This window comes from Musca domestica, unplaced genomic scaffold (genome assembly GCF_030504385.1).
Source record: "Musca domestica strain aabys unplaced genomic scaffold, Musca_domestica.polishedcontigs.V.1.1 42, whole genome shotgun sequence".
NCBI lineage: Eukaryota > Metazoa > Arthropoda > Insecta > Diptera > Muscidae > Musca > Musca domestica.
In genome coordinates, this window is record NW_026712329.1 from 6,629,450 (window position 1) to 6,655,090 (window position 25,641).

A 25,641-nucleotide genomic window follows, 5' to 3' on the forward strand; every position below is an offset into this window, starting at 1 on the left:
AATGGAAAAATATAAGAAAATATCACCAAATCAATATTCTCATCTTTTTTTTTTGATCTTTTCATTCGTTTTTGTATAGATTTTTTTCTTTCCTGTCTAGAGTGCATTCTGAATTGACAAGATTTGTCAAAATCAGTCCAGCTATTTTTGAGATGTAAGTATTCTAGCGAATATATGTCGCTATATATCCCAAATCTTCACTATCGACATATACGTAACGGTCAGAATTGACCTTTTCTATTTGTAATTTCACCGGGATTAAGAATATTCGCGGTTAAATGGCAATTTTTTTAACACAAAACTTATGGTTTATTTCACTCGCTCAATATTATCCGATGACCATCCAAATTGGAAAGCTAAATTCCATGCTAAATTCCGCGTCGATTGGTCTATAATTGTGACCTGTAGCGTGATTGCAAATTAACATAGCTAGATCGGTTTAGCTCAGCGAGATTAGAAGATCAATATATACCTTCCTATGTGGGAAGCCAAAATTTCGAAGTGTTACATAATTTTGTGGCCCAATCAGACTTATAATACCACCTGCACCTAGTGTTGCAGGGTTTTAAAAAAGGTATTTATATTTAGCATTATTTTTTAGCATTTTAATTTTTTTTGTTTGGCATTTTTTAGCATTATTTTTATGCTGTTTTAGCTGCAACACTATTTTAGATCTGGTCACACTGCCACTGAGCAATATTCGAGCAGTGTGTGACAGTTTCATTGGCCGTTTAAAGGCCATAATTCGTGCCAAAAGTGACCAATTCGAACAAATCAAAATTTATTCTACAATTTGATGCTATTTCCGAGAGTCTTGCTTTCATTCAATAGGGTATCACCTGTTGGCCCCATCGACTAGAGCCACGGCACAATCAATAGGTACGTAATTACTGCCGCTGAGCATCTAGATTATTGGTCAAACAGATATTGTAAAAAGAATTGCAGTACGAAAGATAGACAAAAAATTAATTTTGATATTGAGTCTGGTTGGTGTAACACCTAATTATCCCAACGTGACTAGAGCATTAGCTTAATTGTTATAAATGGTTTTCATCAAGTTGTATATGTTAATGGATTTTTGGTAAAAAAAGAAGAAAAACGCCTGAGACGTATTCAGACTTTTGTCTTCTTTTGTATGACCTTTTTAAATTGACCTTGGTTTTCATCAATAGTTTTAAGGCTTAAGTAATGTTGCTTCTTCCAACAGGATTATGCATATTAAAAATTGACAATATATTTAATATCAGATAGAAATTGGAATATTTCGTTCAGCATCACTTTTTAACCACAACTCTTTAAAAGGTCCAAGAACATTTCAAACAAAAACTCAAATAAATACATATAAAACTTATTACTACATTTATCTAAGCCACTCTAACTAAAGCATTTCAAATCTAAGTAATTACGAATAAAAATATCTTGTGACAAATAATACAATTTAGACTAGTTGCATAATAGAATATTAAACAAAACGAAATAAAACAGGGTACCAATTGACTTAAAGTGCATAATTTTCCTACGCATACACTGGCTCAATGTATTAAACGTTGATGAAATGATAGGAGAATGCAACTAAAAATATCATTTAAGGATCAACAAAAAGAGATAAATTTAAACCCACGCTATAATACGATCATCAGCTTCTTTACGGGCAATAACAGCTTCATTTAATTCTCGGCGTAGATCTTGATTTGTCGTAACATTCGTAATGGCTGGCAACATATCTCCGGTATCCCCCTCATCCGAGGACAATTTCTTGGGATTTTTGTCTTTTTTACGTTTCACATCATCACTGGCCGATGAAATTAAAGCAAAATTGGGTGGAGACATTATGGGACCGGATAGTTTACCCGAAGTTGTGGTTGTAACACCACCGCCACCAACACCACTACCACCTCCACCATTAATACTACCACCATCTGAACTGGAAAAGGAATGACGCATGTCAGATGATCTTTGACCTGTAAGGGCTGCAATATCTGCGGTTGATGTGGTCGATGGTGTCTCGATAATATGTAGGGGTTCCTCCTCCTGTTCATCCAATGACGAAGTACCTTGCTGTGACGACTGATGATGTACGGTGCCATAGTGTAAATTTAATGCTGGCTGATGGCTACGTCGTGTATGGGGAAATGATTTACGGGTACGTAAGGTTTCATTTTCATAAATAATATCGGGAACGGAATTGCGGTTGTGATAGAGGGCGGCCAGCATTTGGCGCATATATTTATTTTCAGCCTCCAAGTGATTGAGACGTTTGTTGGTTTCCTTGCGATCGGAACGTAAGTGATGAACTTGTGACTGTAAGTGGGAACAATAAATAAAACGTTATAATTTATTGCATTTGATATTTTTAGGCTTACCTTCAATTCTTCAATATCTCTCATCATACGTAAATTGGATTCATTCATTGACCATTGGCGTTCCTCTACCAAGGCTTTGACTCGATTTAAGAGGGCATCTTCCCGGACTCGTGCCGCCTCCTTTACCTCACGTACCACATCAGTCATTATGCCTGGAGTGTAGGCACCTGAAATTAACACAGCAACCAAAGAAGGGTGTTGTTATTAAAATAAGATTTACTTAATGCATCCCCTGCATCCTCTCTTTATAGTATACCAATTTGAAAAACGCACCTGAATGATATGATGGCGCTGGACTTTGGGTTCCAAATCCACTGCCAAACACCATCGGCTGACTATGGGTACTTAATCCACTTATGCTATCTCTACGGTGCCTCATACCCAAATTGGGAGCGTGCTTTAAAACTTCAATACAAACTAAAAAGTTGTCGTAACAACACCAACAAAATCAAATGTACGAAATTGGGTGGAGAGATAAGGCGAGTAACATAAAACAAGATATGTAAAAAGAAAAGACAAATAATAACAAATTGAACAAAAATACAAAATTAATAATTTTAATTTCAGACAAAGGACATACAAATCAATAAAGAAATCAGAAATACAAATGATATGCAATAGATGAAGAATATTTTTGGGAAATATTGAATAAATTGAGAGATAGAGAAAGACCGAAAGAAGATAGTAGAGTTATACAAAAAGAAAGGTTTTAGAAATTAAGGTATATTGATAATACCTTGGTAAGGAAATATAGAAAATTACACATAATATATGTATATGTACAGAAACGAAGAAAAATTAATAAGATAAATGTGTATGGAGATATAAGGTAATAAATTACAATACAAAATGTGAATGAAAAACATAATGAAATGAAAACAAAATGTTAAATAAAAAACTTTTTACACATTTTCAGATTCTGCAAGGTTATAATTTTAAATATTTGAAAGCCTTTTAACTTCTGAATCAGATTTCAAGCAGCTTCTCACCGGCCATACTATGTTTTTAGTTCAAATGTATAAGAACTAATTTTTCTTTTGAGTCTGCTGATTCCGTTTACTACACTTATGATATATATATATATTGAGGTGTGTAAATGTGTCTCTCCCCCACTACGTTTCCCCAGCTAGTGCTTCAACAAGTCTTGACAGGTTCCGTGGGTTTAGTTGTTAATTTTTAAAAGTAAAGAGACAAAATAACTTATTTCCTCAAAAGAAATACACATACACGGTGAGATAAAAAAACTGCAACAAAGTCGAACGCCATAATTTTTACATTTTTTTAATGCTATTGAATAAAAGCAAAAAATGTCGGAAATAGCATCAAATCTTAGAATAAATTTAGATTTGTTCGAATTAGTGTCCTTTGGCACTAACTATGGCCACGCTGCCCGATTGTTGCTCTGCTGTATTTTGGCCCATTCCCGGCGAAGCGCTTGCTTGAGGTGTTCGACACTTTGGTATTTATTAGTTCCAACCTTGCTTTCCAAAATATTCCAGACACAATAGTCAAACGGATTGGTATCCGGGGATTTTGTTGGCCATTGTGGGCTGGAAATGAAGCGGGGAACCTCATTTTGTAACCATTCTTGGGTGGTGCGTGCTGATTGCGATGGTGCTGAGGCCTGTTGAAATGTCCAAGATCTGCGGCCAAAGTGTTTGCGTGCCCAAGGTTTTAATACACCCACCAGAATATTTTCGCGATAATATTCGGCATTTATTCATATGCCACGGTCGATTAATACAACCGGAGAGCGACCATCGGCTGATATGGCAGCCCACACCATCACCATGGCCGGCGCTTGAGTTCTGGAGACCAACCGAAGGTGCACATTTTCAGCTGACCTCTTTGGCAATTAAACACAATAATTTTGTTTGTTTACAAACTGCTGGACAACGAATGTTTTCTCATCAGAGAAAACCATATTGGGCAGTTCACCACTTTCGCCCAAGCGAAGCAAATCTTTAGCTCTTTTGAGTCTATTTTCTTTCTGATGCGGTGTAAGTTCTTGCTTTTTTTGGAATTTCAATGGCTTTACCCCGAGCTCATTTTTCAATATTTGCCGAATGGAATATTACGATATGTTCAGCTCACGAGCCATTTTTCGGCAACCGCGACGCGGGTTTCGATCAAGTCGCTTCTTTACTTTTCGAACCATTTCAGCTGATGTTGATGTTTTCTTCCGTCCACTTCTTTGACGTCGAGCTACGCTGCCACTATCACGGTAACGAGCGATGGTACAATACTCAAAAAATTTATTCACATTTAAATGCTGGAGTTCTCTAAAGATAGCAACTTGTGGGTTACCAGCCAAATATAAAAATTCATACTATTACGCTTGAATTCCTTTACGAATAACTTTTTTTCCTGGAAAATTCTCACCAAAATGCTTTTGTGCGCTTGTAAACAATATAATGAGCTATCACTGGAATAATTTTAACAGCTTTCGGACGAGTGGCTTAGAAATGACAGCAGTCTGAAGCTGGTTGCAGTCTTTTCATCTTACCCCGTATAAAGCGCACTTACCCCAATACAGAGTAGGGAGTCCGCTATGGAAGGGAAGGTATGTTGAATTTTTAATTCCGTTTGTAACACATAAAAATATCTCTCAGAGACCCCATATATTCGTGATAAACATAATGTTCTTAGTAGATTTAACAATGTCCGTCTGTATGTCTGTGTCTGTGTGAAATCGAGATACAGGCATAATATTTAGCTTTAAAAATTTGGCATATTAATTTTCATTGTGTCGAAGATGATTAGTATAGAAAGTGAGTGATATCGGCCCACATTTTCATATAGCCCCCATATAACGATACCTCCCGATATACGATATTTAGACGTCCTCATTTCCTGATGAAATTGCCAGATAGAACCCATTCAATGATAGAACATTGTCTACCCAGTATTTTGAAAATGTAAGCCACATTTTCCATTGAATTCGCTTAAAATTTGGGTTTTGTAGCTTATGATAGGCAGAACACTCGAGCTTCGACGGCAGAACACTCTCTATATATTTCCCAATGGCATCCATCCTTCCGGTACCTCCCGATATTCGGTATTTTGTTGAGTTCAGCACCATTTTCCGCGGAAAATTTTCAAACCCTGTAGGAGATACGTTCATACAGGCTCTTCTAACATAATAAATTCCTCTAAATTCTGATAAATGTTTTTTTTTTACATTATGGTGGATAGAGTGTGGACCAATATATTCCATTTTTACTCTTACTTTAGCATAGGCAATTATTAAAATGTTTGCTCTAAAAGGCGTGGGTCGGTAATTCTGCATGCAAATACTCTTATTTATACTTAGAAGATCTTCTCTATATACTTTATGGAGATCTTACATAAGATGTCTACATGTTAATGTTTCTATACACATATAGAAATTCTAGAATTCTTCAATGAAGTAATTATGTTTTTTAGAAGTAGAAAAGCTTTCTATGAGTCGTTTATAATGGGATCTTCTATCTCATATGGAACCACTTTTAAAAGCTCTTTATACATCCGACCTCCTCCTCACTATTCCATACAGATTTTCCATAACAGAATGAATTTTTACTAATCTTTTGGACCTTCTTCTGGTGATCTCTATATAATCACATACCGAGCCGATTTATGAATGTCTCTGCTCGTTTGCTCAAGTATTTTTGTAATCAAATAAAAATCGAGTTTACTTTATGGTTTGCAGTTTTGTCCATAAGATCCTTTAATAATTGTTTTAACAATCCGCGAGCTCTTTATAACAATTGATTGACAAATCCATGATTTTGCGTTAAAATATCAGTCGATGTATTGGTCCATAATGTTTTTTTTCCAAAATCAAGCTTTATAGTCCTCGTGTATACTCCCTAAAGATCTCATACAAGTTTTGCTATTATGGTCCTAATTTCTGTCATTAAAAATTCTTTTAAAAATCAATCAATAAAATATATTTTATTTATTATTTTTGACCGTAATGTTTATTTTAAAGGTTGACCCTTTATGACGGAGGTACTTGAAATCTTGCGTTAATAGAAATATTAGAATGTGCGAAGTTTGAGAAGAATTGGGAATTTATTTTGCATTTTATGAGCTTCATGGTTTTTCAAAATGTTGACCCTTCGTGGTGGAGATACCAGAAGTAGTGATCCGTTCTATCCGTACTTCATACCAGATCCCGCGTTGATAGAAATATTGAAGATAATCGGATTCTTATTTCCCATTTTATAAGACTCTAAATTATTCAAAAATTTGACACACTGTTTGGGAGGTACTTAATGCGAAATTGTTTATTTTACAATTTGCAAATTTTGCACAATGTTAAATGATCCCGTCTCGTATAGTACCGTAAATTTTTGTGAAAATATTGACCTTCTTCGGGGGAGGCACCAGAAGAAATGGACCGATATTGCCAACATCCTAACTTGAACTACGTTTGGTAAAATTGTTACGATGTACCAAGTTTCGACCAAATCAGATACTCCATTCGAGACTTATCATGCGCACCAGCCTGACAGAAAGTCGGACGGACAACCCATTATTTCGTATCTAATAAATTCAAGAAAATGCATTACATTAATAAATCCTGCAGAATCTGAAAATATTTTCAATTTAGGTATTAGGACATATTGTATATCCTATTTTGGAATAACGAGGCATGTGAATGGATGGAAATACGCACACACACAAACAACAGATCCTATTCCACTTACCTTTGGCCTCATGTAAGTCACGGCATATTTTGCTATTCGTTTCGTGCAACAGTTGTATCTGTTCCATCAGGACATTAAAGAATTTATTACTTTGATCCATGTCATTGGGTAGGTTAGCGCGACGATCTGGTGTATTTTGGCCACTCACTTTCGAATCATTATCTGAGGGATTCAGCAAGCATGGGTCGCTGAACCGGAAGCTGTGACGAAAAACATTTTTTTTGAGTTAATAAGAATGATTTGCGTGAGTGTTTTGAATGAGACATATTACCCTCTACTTATGTTTGGGTTACTGGCACTGCCATCTAGAACATCTGTAGAATTATTTTCATGTTCCGATGAATTACCACCACTGCCGCCACCCATGATATTCACCATTGGCGGTAGGCTGGCAAAATCTTGAGAACCATCATTTTGTGGATAATAACCTCCGGTGGACATGGATGGAAACATCATGGAATAGCGATTGTTGAAGGCATTCATCGAGGAGGGTTTCATAAAGTTGGGCATGGGCTGCAAAAACGATAGAAATTAGTATTGGAAATATGAGTTGGAATTATAAATCAAATCTTGATTATTCCAGACTTTTAGATCAGATCTAATCGCGTCCATAAACCTAGATATTTATGTTTTGATTGGAAACTCAAATCTTCACATATGAAAAATGAAAATTGATGGATTTTCATTTTTCGGAACAATTCCCATGCTTTTCTTACCCTTTGGAAACCCTGACTGAATGGGAAATTAAAATTATTTGTATTTGGCAGATTATTGCTGAGGGGATTACTGGATGTACGCATGGCAAACTGCTGTTGTTGTTGCTGCTGCTGTAAGTTCATTGCTTGCTGTTGTTGTTGTTGCTGCTGACCCATATTGGCCATATTGAAAATTGGCGATTGCTGCTGCTGCTGCTGCGAGAGGAGATTCTTCTGATTTAAATTATTTGCAGAGTTAGATGTGCTGGTCTTTACCGTCGGATTATAATCGAGAAATTCCGATGATGACGATAGCTGGGTGGTTGATGCATCTTTCAAGCATGTCTCCAGCCAGGCATCCAAGTGATCTTTAGAATAACCACCACCACCACTTCCAATACTGCTATTCAAAATCGATGCTGGCAATGTCGTGCTATTGCGAGATTTTAATTTTTTTCGTTTTCCCATTTCACTGATGGCTGAAGCTGAAAAGAAACAACAAAAACAATAACAAAATTAATCGATTAGATTCCCACATGAATTAAATTGAAAATAATTAGGGGTGGTGTCATTGTGTTAATACGACCTTGGAGTGTTGGAAACAATTTTCTATTGCATCCGCTTCACTTGTCAATAATTGATCTTTTGTTCCAATTCTGGTTTTTGGGGACTTTTTTTATCTGTTTGAAATAAGTTGGAATAGAAATTGAATGCGTGTTGGAAACTAAGTCTTATCAGTACATTTAATGACCATCCCAAATGCATTGTCTTCCAGGGCTTTGTTGCGAGAAAAAATCAGCAACTTCCGCTTTAGGAACTTTAGTTTGAATTTGAATTGTATTTTTTTAGATATTTAAATCATAGCTTTCAATAGATCGAAAAATGTTTTTTTTTTATAAAAAAATTTTATTTATAAAAGTGGTATTCTATATATACACATGACCAATCAGGTGAATTCTTTAATTAAAAATGTGTCAGTGAGGCCTTCTATAGACAGAAGGTCCGGGGACTTCTATAGACAGAAGGTCCGGGGACTTCTATATACAGAAGACCTGGGGTCTTCTATAGAAAGAAGACCTGAGGTCTTCTACAGACAGAAGACCTGAGTTTTCTATAGAAAGAAGACCTAAGCTCTTCTACAGACAGAAGACCTGAGTTTTCTATAGACAGACGACCTGATGTCTTCTATGCCTGCCTGTGGTTTTCTTATTTTTATACCCTCCACCTTAAAAGAAGAGTATATTAACGTTGTCATTCCGTTTGTAACATCCCAAAATATTCGTCGTAGACCCCATGATCAGCATAAAATTCTAAGTCGATTCAACGATGTCCGTCTATTGAAATCACGATACAGCCCACATTGTTTGGCGTAGAGCTTTAAAATTTGGCACAACAAAACGAGGTATATCTGTCCACGTTTTGGTATAGTCGGCATATAAAGGTACATCCCGATATTTAGTATTTTGATGATTTTCGCCACATTTCTTTCACGGTTCTAGCTCGGGTGGCAGAACATTGTATGTATAGGTCTATATTTTCGTATAGTCCCCACCTCCGAATATTCAGTATTTTGATGATTTTTGCCACATTTTTCCACGGGTTTGTCTAAAAATTGTTATTTGTAGTTCATAATGGGTTCTCGGTCCGATGGCAGAACAACCTAGAACCTAGATATTCTAGGTCCATGTTTTCTTATAGCGCACATACAACGGTATCCACCGATATTCGGTATTTTGATAATCCTGATTTTTTTTCAAATTTGGTATTTAAGACTCCAATCGATAACAATTGTTGTAATATAAAGTTGTCTATATAGATACCCGTATACCCGTATAACGGCCCCACTCACTTAATGGTTTTTTGATAAGTATAACTGCATTATCCAAACGGTCTTACTGGTATATGTAGTTTAAAGTGGAACACGCTTGAATTCAGATAGTTTTATATAAAAATGTTTTCTTTACCAAATGGTGAAGGGCTTAATGTATTTTACTCGTTTGACTAAAATTCGGCAAATTAATAGAAAAAAATTATTAGTGTTATTTTCATAATCCATTCCGTATTTTCATTTCGTTCTCGGACTCGCACGATTTTTGCTGACGTTACTTATTACTTGGTAATGAGGTTCTTTGTATTTTCAAGGAAATTACCTATTATTGGGTCATACGTCTCATACAGCCCCCAATTTCTCAAAGAGTCTGCTTTAGACTGAGTGAATTTTAGTGGTACCCCATGGATAAAGGGATTCAAAAACGTTGCAGATATGTGCCCTACATTATTTTTCCATACATAAAATTATATGTATGTATGTGCTGTTTGATTATACAAATCTAATCCGGAAATTAATTTAATCTTCAATTTCATGCACTTATTCCTCCCTCGTTTCTATCCAGGGCATTCCTTGGAATTTGCAATTTCTTTTTGTAAATTTCTATTCCGGATATTACCGTTACAAAGCTAGAGTATTTATGTCGCCTCGATTTCAATTAAAAAATCTCCCCTCCACACAAAATGATTATGGCGCCCAATGTAACGGCGCGAACACAAGAAATATCTCAGAGTTACAATTGTATGAATGACTTTTAATTTTACTGTCGAACACCGACCCCTCTGCACCGCTTTACATTAATACTTCTTTATCTATTCATTTCGTTTTTTTTTTTTTGTAAGAAAAAAACTGGGAAATGGTACTTGAACGCCTGAGACAAGTATACGATTTTGCCACAAATCGTTTGTTTTGTTCCAAAGAACAGCAAAAGAGGAAAATACGTTGAGGGTGTCAGCCATTATACGAAATGGGAATGCGTTACAGAAATATACAGACATTGTGAGACATCAATTGTAGGATGTGATAATTAAAAATTAAGGTTTTTTTTTCTAAAGAATGTACAGTGATTTTTTTGAATTAAAAGTAGAAATGGGACATCTTTTAGAACCCCCGAAGAGTGTCCCTATAGACGAGACAAAAGGTATCTTTACAGGCGAAGTAAATGTTTTCTCTGCAGACTAGTTGAAGAAAGAGGAGCAGAGGAGCTGGAAGACCTGTCTTCAATGTTTGTATGGAGTTGTTTGTCTAACGTGTAATTCGTTACGAAGAGCGTCTTACATGTGTTCCCATTATATTTATTCGAACCACTGCTTCACGAATGCCTACCCCTCATTAATATATATTAAAATCGGCCACAAGAACGGAGGGCATATCTGAATAATGAATGCATTTGTGCGTTGCATTCTTCGACACAACCCCACAACCCCACACGCTCTCACCCACTGTCCCTATGAAAAGCATCGTTCCAATATGTAATTCTAAAAATAAAGTGCCAAGTGCCACCAGTTTCTTATTCATTTGAGTGTCTGCTTGGCGGCTGGGTCTCGTCCTCAGCCCCAGCAACACATGTTGGTCTGAATACCAATAATTGTATCATTGGTACCCCTTCTCTCTTTAAATCGAATTTAATTTCTTAGTCTTGTGCTTATTTGTTACACGAACCAGCCAATCCAATTGGAAGGTCGAGTTATGTACGGGTGTACGGGGCAGATCATAGAATTTATTCCGTTACTAATTTGATTTCGTTTTGTGAAGCCAGATAGAGCTGCCATTACATCTTCCCTGCTTTGAAAGATGGAAATGGAAAAGAAGAAATACGATTGTGATCACAAATAAATCAACGACCCATAAGATGATTTGTCGATCTTGTGATGGGGATGGGTCATTGAACCGTGAATGCGCGAAGATTCTTAAATGAGAGGCACATTTTTAAAATGATCTAGAAGTTTTTGAGAACAAGCTTCGTCATTTGGGGAAAAAAAAAAAAACAAATTGCAAAATTGTAATTTTGCGGTACATTTCAAAAATTTTATGGTTAGTTAACCTGCTATTATTATTGGTATTTGAAACCCTAGTTAGAACTAACAATACCTTTTCGAAATCAAATGCATGCATGTCAGACATACACAAGTCGCAAAAAAATTCAATTGAAAAGAATTGCTCAGTTATTAGATAAAAAACAATTGAATTACCGCCGAATCGGGTCATATAAAAAGACACGCAACAACTGGCCATGAAATGTAGATATGAATAAGAAGAAGAACAGTTTCATAAAAGACAAAACATTTATTTCGATTTCTATAACAATCATTATGAATAAAGTGTGGTTTTACAATGAATTAAAATATTCGGGCCATATTTGAAGATTTTCAAAGAATTTTTGAGGACCATCCACACCTTAAACTTTAATTTTTTAAGGAATATTATTAAATGACCAAAGATGGAAAATAAACAATTTTTTTGTAAATGTTTTAAAGGAACACACTTGAGACTTTTAACAAACGTTTTTTATATCCTCCACCATAGTATGGAGGGTATATTAAGTTTGTCATTCCGTTTGTAACATCTCGAAATATAATTTTTAGACCCCACAAAGTATATATATTCTTGACCAGCATAAAATTCTTTGTCCCCATATACTTTACTTCTCTATATTGGGCATTTTTGTGATTTCGTATTTGAAGTTCCTAATAGGGCCACAAACTATGACAGAAAATTTTCTATGCCGGTCAGGTCTTCGTATAGACCCCATATAACGATACCTCCCTATATTCGGAATTTTGCTGATTTCAGTGACACTATTCACACTATTCACTGGAATTGTTTTAAATTTCGTATTTTATTGATCCCAAAATAACATTAACTCATCCTATTTCGGCATTTTTAAGATTTTAAAAGAATTCTATTTTTTATTTTTGAAGATGTCCAAATTTGTTTCAAATGGTGGAGCGTAATTAAATTTAATACTGTCTTTTAATAAAAATCTTGGAATTTTAAAGAATTTATTTAAAGAGGCCATTGCAGCAAAATCTTGAATTTGTCAATGATTTCTAAAGAACTTGGAAGCCATAAACTCGGAATATTTAAAGAATATTTTAAAGGGCTAAAAATATATTTTCGCGAATTTTGAAAAAAATATTTTAAAGGACCGAAAAATCGTGGATCTTTTAAAGGAATATCGAGACAATATCGGGGAATTTTTAATGATTTGTGTAAAGAATTCTTGAAACGACTACCGAGGATATATATATATCCTCGCCAGAAAAACAGATATTCGTAATGGAATTCAAGCGATCTCTTTATAATTGGCTGGAAAACCACAAGTGGATATTGTTAGAGCACTCCAGCATTTAAATGTGAATACATCTTTTGTGTCTCATATCATCGCTCGTTACCATGATACTGGTAGCGTAGCCCGACGCCAAGGAAGTGGACGGAAGAAAACGGCAACATCAGCAGAAAGAAGCGACTTGATCGAAACCCGCGTCGCAGTGGCCGAAAAATGTCTCGTGAGCTGATTATATTGCAATATTCCATTCCTCAAATATTGAAAAATGAGCTCGGGATCAAGCTATTGAAATTGCAAAAAGTGAACGAACTTACACCGGAACAGAAAGAAAATAGACTCACAAGAGCTATAGAGTTGCTTCGCTTGGCCGAAAGTGGTGAACTGCCGAATTTGGTTTTCTCCGATGAGAAAACATTCGTTGTCCAACAGTTTGTAAACAAACAAAATGATCGTGTTTACTTGCCAAAGAGGTCAGTGGCCGAAAAATGGCTCGTTGCTTAACATATCACAATATTCCATTCCGCATAAAGCCATTGAAATTTCAAAAAGTGAAGAACTACATCGCAAAAGAAAGAAAATAGACTCAAAAGAGCTAAAGAGTTGCTTCGCTTGGCCGAAAGTGGTGAACTGCCGAATTTGGTTTTCTCCGGTGAGAAAACATTCGTTGTCCAGCAGTTTGTAAACAAACAAAATGATCGTGTTTACTTGAAAATGTGCACCTTCCGTTGGCCACCAGAACTCAAGCGCCGGCCATGGTGATGGTGTTGGCCCCATAACAGCCGATGGTCGCTCTCCGCTTGTATTAATCGATCGGTAGGTACATCAGAATAAATGCCGAATATTATCGCGGAGGGTTTATGGATATTGTATTAAAGCCTTGGGTACGCAAACATCTTGGCCGCAGACTTTGGACATTCAAACAGGACTCTGTACCATCGCACTCAGCACGCGCCATCCAAGAATGGTTACAAAATGAGGTTCCTCGCTTCATTTCCAGCGCACGATGGCCACCAAAATCTCCGAATACTAATCCGTTGGACTATTATGTTTGGAGTATTTTGGAAAGCAAGGTTGGTACAAAAAAATATCAAAGTGTTGATCACCTCAAGCAAGCGCTTCGCCGGGAATGGGCCAAAATACAGCAGAGCAACATTCGGCCAGCGTGTGACGGTTTCATTGGCCATTTGAAGGCCATAATCATGCCAAAGCTGACCAATTCGAACAAATCTAAACTAATTCTAAAATTTGATGATATTTCCGACATTTTTTGCTTTCAGTCAATAAATTTTAAAAAGAAAAATGTAAAAGTAGTGGAGTTTGACTCTGTTGCAGTTTTTTCATCTCACCCTGTATAACTTTAAAAGGACTGTCAGTGCGAAAATCGTCGATTTTTAATGATTTTTTTAAGGAATATTGATATCAATCGCGGATTTTTAAATGATTAGACTATAGAAGTCATAATCGTGGATTGCATGATGTTTTTTTTCAAATTATTCACTTTTAAAATATTTTTTTATTTAAATAATCGTAGATTTTTTAAAAGGAATATTTTAAATTAAAATAAACGTGGATCTGTTAAAGAAAATTTTTAAATTAAAATCTTCTTATGATATTATTTAAACTTAAATAATTATTATTTAAACATAAATAAAAATGATTTAAATATTCGTCGATTTTCTTAAAGAAAACTGTTATATTTAAATAATTGCGGATTCTTTAATAAAAATTTTTTATATTAAAATCGTGGATTTTTTTTTAAAAAAATTTTATGTTTAAATAATCGCGGATTCTTTATATTCTCTATATTTTTTTAAGAAAACTTTTAAAAACATTAACCATGGACAATTTATAGATTTAATTAAGTTTTAAAAAATTTATTAAATTTAAATAATCGTGGATTTGTTTAAAGAAACTTTTTTTAAGATTTTTTTTTTTTAATTTTTTTAGGACAACTTTAAATTTAATTAATCCTGGAGATATTTAAAGAATAACTTTAAATTGAATTAATCGTTAAATGATTTTTTTCATAATTTAAAGTAGAGTTTTATGAGTTTCCTTATTAAATAATCGTGAATTTTTAAAATTTGATTTGAAAATCGAGATATTTAAAGAATAACTTTAAATTGAATTAATCGTTAAATGATTTTTTTAATAATTTAAAGTAGAGTTTTATGAGTTTCCTTATTAAATAATCGTGAATTTTTAAAATTTGATTTGAAAATCGAAGATTTTTTAAAAATGTAATAATGACAGATTTTTAAAGACTATTTTTTAAAGTCGTAAATGTTTCATTCCTGGAAAGACTCAATAAACGAGGACGTTTAAAATATAGGTTTTAACGAAATTTTGTTTAAGATTCTTTTAAATTATTGTTTCTTGATTTTTTTATATTTTAAAGGACTTAAGGAAAATGAAGGTCATAATCATGGATTTGTTAAAGGAGTATTTGGCCATAAAACCCCTCTTTAACATATAACTAACAACATGGTGCGACTCTCCTTCCCATTTTCACACATCATGTCTCTTCACGTTCAGATGCAACAGTTCAACATATCATGGGAAAGAAAATCTAATAATTTGCATTTTCCTCTAATCACATATAAAAGATCAATGTTGTGATTTGAATACAAATTATTATGGTTGCTAGAGGAAAATATCAATATCGTGTGAACCACATGTCCTATCACCAACATTACATACGTGTGTGGGCCTAACATTTTTAAAACTAATTGAGCAGAAAATTATAGGTTTCCACCTATAATCAAATTACATAAACAACATCAATTGGTGATGGTTGGTAAATAGTGGTTAGTTTTTTTTTTTTTTTTAATTTTCCTAGTTACAATATTTCCCGCTTTCCTAAGCGTTTTCAAGGCATAGTTTAAGTAAAAAAGGGTGTTGCATTTAGCGGGAAAGAATGTGTGTGTGTTTTGTACCCTCCACCTTGAAAAGGAGGAGCATAAAATTCTAAGTCGATTTAGCTATGTCCGTCTGTTGTAATCTTTCGAACGAATTGAGATAGAAGGCTAAAATTTTGCGCACATTTTTATTTTCGTAAATGGGCCATGTAGGTCCACGTTTTCATATAGCCCCCATAAAATGGTACCTCCCGATATTCGGTATTTTGATGATTTTAGCGACAATATTCACAGGAATTGTTTTAAATTTGGTATTTGAAGTTCGAAATGAATACTAGAGCCTAAGACAGAAAATTGTCTATGCAGGTCCAGGTCTCGGTATTTTTATGATTTTAGCTACATTATTCACCCTTTATTTCAAGTTTCGAATATGAATATGGCTTATGACAAACAATGCCTATGTAGGTCTACGTCGTACAGACCCCAATATAACGCTATTTTCGGTATTTTTAAGATTTTAACAGAATTTTTAACGTATTTTATTTTTTGAATATTTACAAATTCGTTCCAAATGGTGGAGGGTATTCAAAGTTCGGCCCGGCTTTTTAACTTGTTGTATTGTCAAACCAAATCGCCAATACAAAATAGATAGAAAAAATTTTAGGGGTATACGGTCTGTCCATGTACCTAGGGGGGAATAGGACGGTAGCCTTCTACTGGGTAATCTCTACTCGGGGAGATTCAACTTGAATCACTCTTATCAATTAAAGAACAGTTGCTGTATATTTCAAGCAATGTGTGCAAATCAGTGCACCAAAAAAGACACTATAATTAACTGCAGCTCTGGATACTGAGATCATTGAACTAGTTATGTTGAAAGATATCTATAGAAAGAATCATTGTTTTCATGTTTTATATCAACCATAAATGGAAGACCCTGTTATAGGTCTTCCACCTTTTATTATTATTACCTATCAATCGAATCTTATCACTCCAAAAAACGGTTACCACGGTCAATTATACAATCCGACATTTAATTACGGGCCATAAAAGTAAATTATTCATTGTGCATGACAGATTCCAATCGCTAGTTTTGCCAGTTTTACACGCCTGTCTATTGTCAAAATGATTTGCTATTACGTTTTTTCCCTCAACTTTTATTTCAGGTAATGACTGCATTAATCGATGAATAAAAATTGTTGCCAAAATCGAAACTGAAAACCGCAAAACAAAAACAATGAATTCAATGAAAAAACAAACAAAATATCATCATCAATTTGTTAATTATTTCACTTTGCATTCGTCGTTGATGACTCAAGTTCGGCCGTTAAAAAAAAACACGGCCAAATATTTATGTAAATCGTTTGTATTTTCTGTTGTTGTTTTTTTCCTCTCAAAGAAATTTCATCGCAGGTATTTTTTCTGCTGTTCTTTATTCCCACCGTTTAAAGGCAAGCAAATTTCTACGCAAATGATGTCAATTTCATAGCCTCAGAACAGTTCGGCACAAAGACGTTTTTCTCTTTCCGCTGAAACTTTCAAGGCCTGCCTACCTAGTTAACACCACCCTCATCGTCATCACTCGTAGTGAACATTCCTGTTTAGCAAATGAGCAGTAACTGTGAAAAGTGCCGGCCACATTTTAATGAATCACGATCCGAAAGTTTGACGAGATGCAGAGAGAAATATTTACAATAGAGAATATCAGCTCAAATATCTTTTGCAATTCTTTCTTTCACATAATATCTTTAAATGGTCACAAAGGCTCTCCTATATATAGAAGACCCTAAAGCATATCTTATTTACAAAATAACTCGAAAGGTATTCTATTTATAGAAGACCTTGAAGCATCTACTTTCTATGGAAAACTTGAAAGAATTTCTTTTTATAAAGACCTTAAAATTGCTTCTTTCCAAAGGGTTTCAATGTTTAACATAACACAAAGCGTCTTCTTCTTACATATGACCCATATGAAGGGTCTTCTTTTTATAGAATGCCTCTTAAGTTCATAGAATAACTTAAGGCTCTTCTTTACCATAATGATATAGAAGAAAAAAGTGTATTCTTTCCATCTTCAATCTACAGAAAAATTTTAAAAAATTTTTTATGGTAGCCGAAGGCATAGCCGTGGATTTTTTAAAAATATTTTTAAAGGACCAAAGATGTCATAATTGTGGTGTTTTTAATAAGAAAATTGTTAAAGAACCGACATAGGTCTAATCATACATTTTTTTAAGAATTTCATTAAATGGCTTTCGAGGTCAAAATATTGGATTTTTTGTAGACAATCGGGGCCATTGATTCATTTTGAAATCATAATCGTGAATTTTATTTAAAGAATTCCTTTGAATGACTATCGAGGCCATAATCTTGGATTTTTTTAAAAAATTCTTTTGAAGGACTATCGAGGCCTTAATATTGGATTTTTGAAAGAATTCTTTTGAAGAACTATTGTGGCCATAATTGTGGATTTTATAAAAGAATTTTTCAAAGAGCTCTACGATTATAGATTATTTGAAATATTTTTCAAAGAACTCTGAAGTCTATTTTGGTGGCACTTTAAAGAGTTGATTTTTATAGAGTTAAGTACAGTGTGAGATGATAAAACTGCAACCAACTTCAAGTATTCTACAGACAGAAAACCTTAAGATAAAGAATTCAAAAGGTTTTGAAAAGTTTTCTATTTATGGAAGATCTAAAAGAGTTCCCAATCTACGGATGGTGACAAAGAGTCGTCTATGTATGGATGAAGATTCTTTCTTCCTTAGGACGTTTCTGTAGAGGACGTCAATTTGTGATATAGCTTAAAGACGGAAATGTGCTTCTACAAACAGATTATCTTGTAAAGGTGATCGGTATTAACAATATTTCAATGTACTATGCTGTTGTTAAGACATTTAAAACTCTTTAAAATGGTAGATTATGAACATTTTAAAAGTCAAAATAATTTGCTTTAATTTCCCCAAGTAATGAGTAGCGGCTTCACAGGTGTGGACTTCCAGTAACTGTTTACAAAATAGCTTATTTACTCCTAATTCTATGATGAACATGTTATAGAAAGTAATTTTTTTTCCAAACAGTCACCAAGAGAAAATAAGTTCAAACTAGTAAAAAATTAGGTAAGCAGGGCCGAATTTTTATACCCTCCACCATTCAGAAGGAACTTGAAAAAATTAAAAAAAAATCCGTCGAAAAATACCTCTCAAATGAAATAATGCTAAATAAGAAATTTTTTGTCAAAGGCTGTAGTAGCGAAGGGAGGTACCGCTGTACTAAGACGTGGACCTGCATAGACAATTTTTCGTCATAGGTTGTAGTAACCATTACGAACTTCAAATACAAAATTTGACGCAATTACGGTGAATAATGTCGCAAAAATCCTGAAAATATCGAATATCTCAGAATTTTACGCTGATCAAGAATTCATATACTTTGTTGGGCCTAAAATTATTACAAACGGAATGACGAACTTAATATACCTTCCATACTATGTATGGTGGAGGGTATAAAAAGTTATTATACTATTTTTAGAACACTAGAGTTGAATTTGGGTTTTAATTTCACCACCCTTATCTTTTTGTCTTGGTATCATCTTTGCCCGATGGGTTAAACTGGTAAACCGCAGATTGGTAGTCGGGCACACCGTTGACCCAGCCGACGTCAATGGTTTATTAACAAGGCTCATGTGTGTATCGGCAAACCCTTCGTATTTTTATGCTAGCACGGAGATTCGAACCAATGTCCTTAGGTTTTTTGGTCGGGCGTACCGCCGCTGCTCATTACATTTATTTTAAAAGTAAGTCATATTTCCTTGGAATATCTTTCCGTTTTTTTTTTGCATTACTGGGTATGTAGATCTCACTGTTTTGTTTGCTTACTTATAATAATGCATGTGTCACATACGCCACCAAATGTTTCCTGGGATAAAATGCCTCAAAACCGAGCTCTCCTTTTGAGACGATTGTCGCTAATTTTAGAAACCAAGACCAATCTACCATCCATCTTCCACTGTGCCAAAAGAATTTGAAACCCCAATCCATTTGCTGCCATTGAAACAAGTCTTGGGTGAAAATAAAGAAATGAAAAACAATCTCTACTTGTTACTTTTCAAATGTCTGCTGTAAAATTTAAACATTTTTAGTGTCATCATCGTCATGCAACTAAAGAGAAGAAAAAAACTAAAACAATAAACCAAATAAAAGTGAAACAAAATAGAAAAAATCGTTTTTTTTTTTGCTGTCTCCTTAGACAGCGTATGCAACAAGTATTTAATTACTGTCTACGTTTTTCTGCTGCTCTGCATTCAAACTTGAGACAAATGAAAGTACTCTGGCCCGGTGCGGAATGTGGGGTATAAACGAAAGTAACCAGTAATTAAATATTTTAATTGATAGTTTTGAAATAAAATATATACTTTTTGTTTTCAACAATTATACAACTGGTTGACATCTGAAAATGGAGAAAAATCGGTAGCTCTGATTGTAGTGTTATGGCTATTTGAACAAAAATTCAAACGAATCGATGGATATCGGAGACTTAATGATTTTTTTTTAATTTTGCAACAAAAACAACATCAATTATTGTTTATGACAAATTAACCACATGCGATTATTGCAAATTTTACTCAAATTTCAAGTAAATAGAAATTTCCAATGGGAAAATGTGAGTTCTAGAGAAAAAGTAGATAAATTTCACAGTTTCTAGGTGGAAGTTTGGGAACAGTTATCATATCACTCTCTGACTGTTGATTTGTTCATTTGATATTTAGTAGAATATTATAGTTCAACACAAAACTTAAAATAGCTGTGCTAAATTTTGTGTTTCTTTTTAAAGGAAGGACCAGTGAGTACTTGGTAAGTACTTACTGTGTATTAGAAAGTATTTATAAAAACTCATTACTTGGTAATGAGTTTTTTTTTACTGGGTAGCGAAGATTATAACCGGTGTGACCACAAAAGTGAACCCTTCTAGATTTTACATACACATATAGAGAAAATTTTAGATTTTTTCATCTCAACTCGAAACCAAACAATTTAACATTCAATAGTGCAAAAATACTCCCACATCGCCATCTAATAAGACAATAAATATAATCCATGATAAACCAAGTTACATTTGTATATTAGCATGTCCAACATGTTTATTAACCTTCCCCTTTGTATTTGAAATGGAACCTGTCATACGAAGAGGCCAAATCAAAGATAAGTTCATTCACCAACAAAAGAAACAAAATGAAAAAATAATAAATAGAATGCAACAGAGTATTTATATAGTTTTTTGTTGTTGTTTAGGCTGCTGCTGGCGGTATAATCGCCACCACCACCGCTGCGGCAACAACAAATAATGATTTAAAGTATTTTTTTACTGGCAACGAATGGCGGATGGCGCCTCCACAACTTAGTGTCAGCACTTAAAATAAAAAAACAAAAATAGAATAAAAGAAACGAATCTTCATTCATTCCAACCGTCAATCTTTCATTTAGTCCAGACAGACATTCTCATTCATAGTTTTATTTTCATGTTATCGTTGTGATAAGTTTTAAAGTGCTCACCAGAAGTGAGATGTCATGAACACGATGTCAACAGTAAGTTATATCACTTAGAGTCTAAGTACAACGAGAGTGGGAAAAATGCTTTAAAGGTCTCTCGTGAAAAGGGAAATTATCGAAAAAGTATTTTTAAAGTGAGTAAATAGATTATACAAACTCTAGACTCTAGGCCTTGTCTTATTCTATTTCCATCTTTAAAACCAGTAAAGAAAGTCCTAAAGTCGGGCGGGGCCGACTTTATGATACCCTACACCACTTTGCTAATTTAGTAGAGCTCCACATAACAATTAAAAGTTTTTATGGGAGAATTATAATTATAATTTAAAGTTCAAAGGACTAAATATGCCGAAGCATTTGTATCTTTTGAAATTCGGATTTGTATTGCACATTTGGTGCACAATTAATTTGAAATCAGATAAAGATATAGATGGGAGCTATATCCAAATCTGAACCGATCTCGATAGAATTCGGCAAAGATTTGTCTGTGCTGTATTTGATATATTTCCCTGAATATCGTTGTTACGGAGTGCATATTACGGTTGTGGGTAACAAATATAACAAATCGGATGAATAATATATATGGAAGCTATAGCTATATCTGAACCGATCTTCACCAAATTTGACATACTAGCTTCTAGACTCAATTCGGTCGTAAGTGCCAAATTCCATCCCATTTGGACAAATATTAGACGTTTGGTGCACAATAAAAGGTAAATCGGACGAAGTTGTATATGGGAGCTATATCCAAATCTGAACCGATCTCGATAAAATTTAGCAAATGTATTTCTGAGCTGTATTTGATATATTTCCCCAAATATTGTTGTTGCATAGTGAATATTACGGCGGCGGTGGACAAAAATAACAAATCGGATGAACAATATAAATGGAGCTATAGCTATATCTGAACCGATTTCGATCAAATTTGGCATACATATTTTCAGACCTAATTTGGGTGAATATGCAAAATTCCATACAATTCGGGCTGATATTACACGTTTGGTGCACAATAAAAGGCAAATCGGACGAATATATATATGGGAGCTATATCTAAATTTTGACCGATTATCTCCAATTTCAATAGGGTTCGTCCTTGGTCCAAACAAAAGATCTTTGCAAATTTTCATCTGGATCGGGCAATAAATGCGACCTGTACCTTGTTTACAAAAATACATGGACAGACGGACGGACGGACATGCATAATTCGACTCAGAATGTGATTCTATGCAGATCATCAAAAAGAACTATGGGTCTATCTCGTTTCCTTCTGCCTGTTACAAACAAATGCACAAAGACATAATACCCTGACCACCTTGTGGTGTAGGGTATAAATACAATATTATAACCCCCCATCTAATAACATGCATCGATATTTATTATTTGTCTCATATTAGACGAAAGCAATCATTTAAAAAGTCCATAGTTATAGTCCATTTAACCTGATTAAAAATTTCCGATTTAAGATTTTATCTTAGACCATATAAATCCTATAAGGGTTGCGTGGTTGGTTCGTTTAAGGATGCGCAGTTACACTGCATTCGGCAACTGCTTTACCCGAAGACCTTTGGTCCATTGTGTTCATCCTAGGAAGAAATGAGAAATTTGAGCATAGGAGAGATGTAGAAGCGAGAAGAAAAAATTAATATAGAGAAGTGTAGTTGGTAGGGTGGTCTGTCTATGCAGGGATTGGCTTTGTCAAATTTTTTTATGTTGTTTACAAGCGTACAAAAGCATTTTGGTGAGAATTTTCCAGAAACAAAGTTATTCGTGATAGAATTCAAGCGTGATAGTGTGATTTCTTTATATTTGGCTGGAAAACAACAAGTGGCTATCATTAGAGCACTCCAGCATTTAAATGTGAATAAATCTATTGTGTCTCGTACCATCGCTCGTTATCGTGATACTGGTAGCGTAGCCCGACGTCAAGTAGACGGAAGAAAACAGCAACATCAGCATAAATGGTTCGAAATGTAAAGAAGCGACTTGATCGAAGCCCCCGTCTCAATTACCGAAAAACGCCAAATATTGAAAAATGATCTCGAGGACAGAAAGAAAATAGACTCAAAAGAGTTAAAGAGTTGCTTCGCTTGGCCGAAAGTGGTGAACTGCGGAATTTGGTTTTCTCCGATGAAAAAACATTCGTTGTCCAGCAGTTTGCAAAAAAAAAAAAAAAAAAAAAAAAATGGTCGTGTTTACTTGCCAAAGAAAACGTGCACCTTCGGTTGGCCACTTGAACTCAAGCGCCGGCCATGGAAATGATGTGGGCCGCCATAACAGCCGATGGGCGCTCTCCGCTCGTTTTAATCGACCGTGGCATCAGAATAAATGCCGAATATTGCCGCGAAAATATTCTGGAGGGTGTATTAAAGCCTTTGGCACGCAAAGATGTCGGACGCAGACATTCCAACAGGACTCAGCAACATCGCACTCAGCACGCGTCACCCAAGAATGGTTACAAAATGAGGTTTCTCGCTTCATTTCCAGCGCACAATGACCACCAAAATCTCCGGATACCAATCCGATGGACTATTGTGTCTGCAGTATTTTGAAAAGCAAGGTTGACACTAAAAAATACCAAAGTGTCGATCACCTCAAGCAAGTGCTTTGCCGGAAATGGGCCAAAATACCGCAGAGCAACATTCGGGCAGCGTGTGACGGTTTCATTGTCCGTTTGAAGGCTATAATTCGTGCCAAAGATGACCAATTCAAACAAATCTAAACATGTTCTAAAATTTGATGCTATTTCCGACATTGTTTGCTTTCATTCAATAGAATTTAAAAGAAATGTAAAAAATACGGCGTTTGACTTTGTTGCAGTGTTTTATTCGGACCCTGTATATCCACCATATAACAATTTTCGTTTTAACCGTAGTTTTCGACTAATTTTTTTTTAAAGTTTTTCAAGTTCCTTCCAAATGGTGAAGGGTATTAAAAGATCGGACCGGCCGAACTTCGGTGCTATGTAACTTGTTTAATAATTGCTCTGTTCCAGATTTGCCTCTATAATATCAAAAAAAAAAAAAAAAAATGCAAAACTAGTAGATTCTTGCAGACTCTGGAGCCGAGCAAATGTGAAGATAAACATCAAAGAATTTATCATATTATCTGCTGGCTGAACTATACATCAACAAATTTTAAATCAAAATCGACTGTGATTTGAGAAGACTAAAATTGAAAGTTGTGTTAAATCCATGATTGGTTAAATCCATGGATCGAACAGTTTAAATTCTTTCATTTTGACTTCAAAAGCCTGATCCCTTATTGAAGTCATTATTATGCCCCTCTTCTCCATCACGTTCCCGGGTACAAATAACCAACAAGTCAGAATGAAAAGGCTAGGCAGACCACTCTTTGTATTTCTTTCAATTTCAAACGCTCTTTGCAACGGAAATCCTCCATCAATTTATGCAATTTTTTCAAATAATTGAAAGGTTCGCTCGCCTTCGTATGGAAATTTTAAGACTGGATTATTGAAGTGTCCATAAACACGGCTCAATTGTATGTTCTCAGGCCCATCGGCAATGGTGATAGACTAATAAACAGGCAACTACTATTCCAACAACACATCAAGTCTTATGACAACAACAATAAATAATATTGTCGATATGTGCAACAATATTCTAAACATATGCACAGAAATCTAGGTATGCAGCCGGCTTGGGAGGAGTATTTAGACAAACACACACTCACACACATGGAATATGTTTTGGATTCCATAAGACATTGGCTACAGACTGTTTAATATTCCACATGTGCGACATGCTAAACATATTTCTTTTATGGAATTATTGGCCTCCGGGGGATCTTTTGATGGCGTTGTCATCGTAATATTATTCGTTGTTGTTTTTGTCGGTGTAACATTCTATGCAAGCCTAGCCAGTCATGTTATGCATTTCTAATACCAGCCAAAGGTTTGGAAAAACTTCATGTAATGCAAACACACACGGGAAACAACAAATCTACTCCATGGTGAAAATCTGTCATTCACCACCCCCGAACTAAAGTAACACCACCATTACCCGAACTAAAGTAACAAAACAACAAAGAAAAATCAACAAACAACAGCACAACAAAAAGGTGTGTGCCAAATTAGTTCAAGATTCAGTGAGGGTTAAAGATTGGGACAACAACGCGCCATTGCCAAAACAACAACAACAACAACCAAAAAGGAGTTTTATTTAGGAGTGCCACGGCGACAGCCGCAACAGCTGAAACTACCGTCCCCCCTCCACTCCATTTGCCGGCAAAATTATCATGAAAACCCCCATCTGCGTGTTTATCACCAATAAAACGCAAATGGGATTTGTCCACTGACCAATGAATGACTCAGTCTCAGTCAAAACCAGCCAAAATTATTTTGTTAAAAAA

At 34.9% G+C, this 25,641-nt stretch overlaps 1 protein-coding gene across 6 annotated transcripts in view; it reads right to left on the reverse strand.

The window, feature by feature from the left end:
- Nucleotides 1–25,641, reverse strand: part of LOC101889065 (rho GTPase-activating protein gacU) — a 63,859-nt gene that overhangs the window by 4,085 nt on the left and 34,133 nt on the right. For 2 of the 6 annotated variants that reach the window (XM_059127109.1, XM_059127110.1), the window contains exons 3-8: nucleotides 7,774–8,237; nucleotides 7,329–7,570; nucleotides 7,058–7,257; nucleotides 2,637–2,780; nucleotides 2,364–2,530; nucleotides 1,622–2,301 (exon numbers count right to left, since the gene is read on the reverse strand). In XM_059127109.1, coding sequence (XP_058983092.1) covers nucleotides 1,622–2,301; nucleotides 2,364–2,530; nucleotides 2,637–2,780; nucleotides 7,058–7,257; nucleotides 7,329–7,570; nucleotides 7,774–8,237 — 1,897 coding nt within the window. The remainder of the gene's footprint in view (nucleotides 1–1,621; nucleotides 2,302–2,363; nucleotides 2,531–2,636; nucleotides 2,781–7,057; nucleotides 7,258–7,328; nucleotides 7,571–7,773; nucleotides 8,238–25,641) is intronic. The other 4 variants (XM_059127113.1, XM_059127112.1, XM_059127111.1 and 1 more) reach the window with 4 other exon arrangements.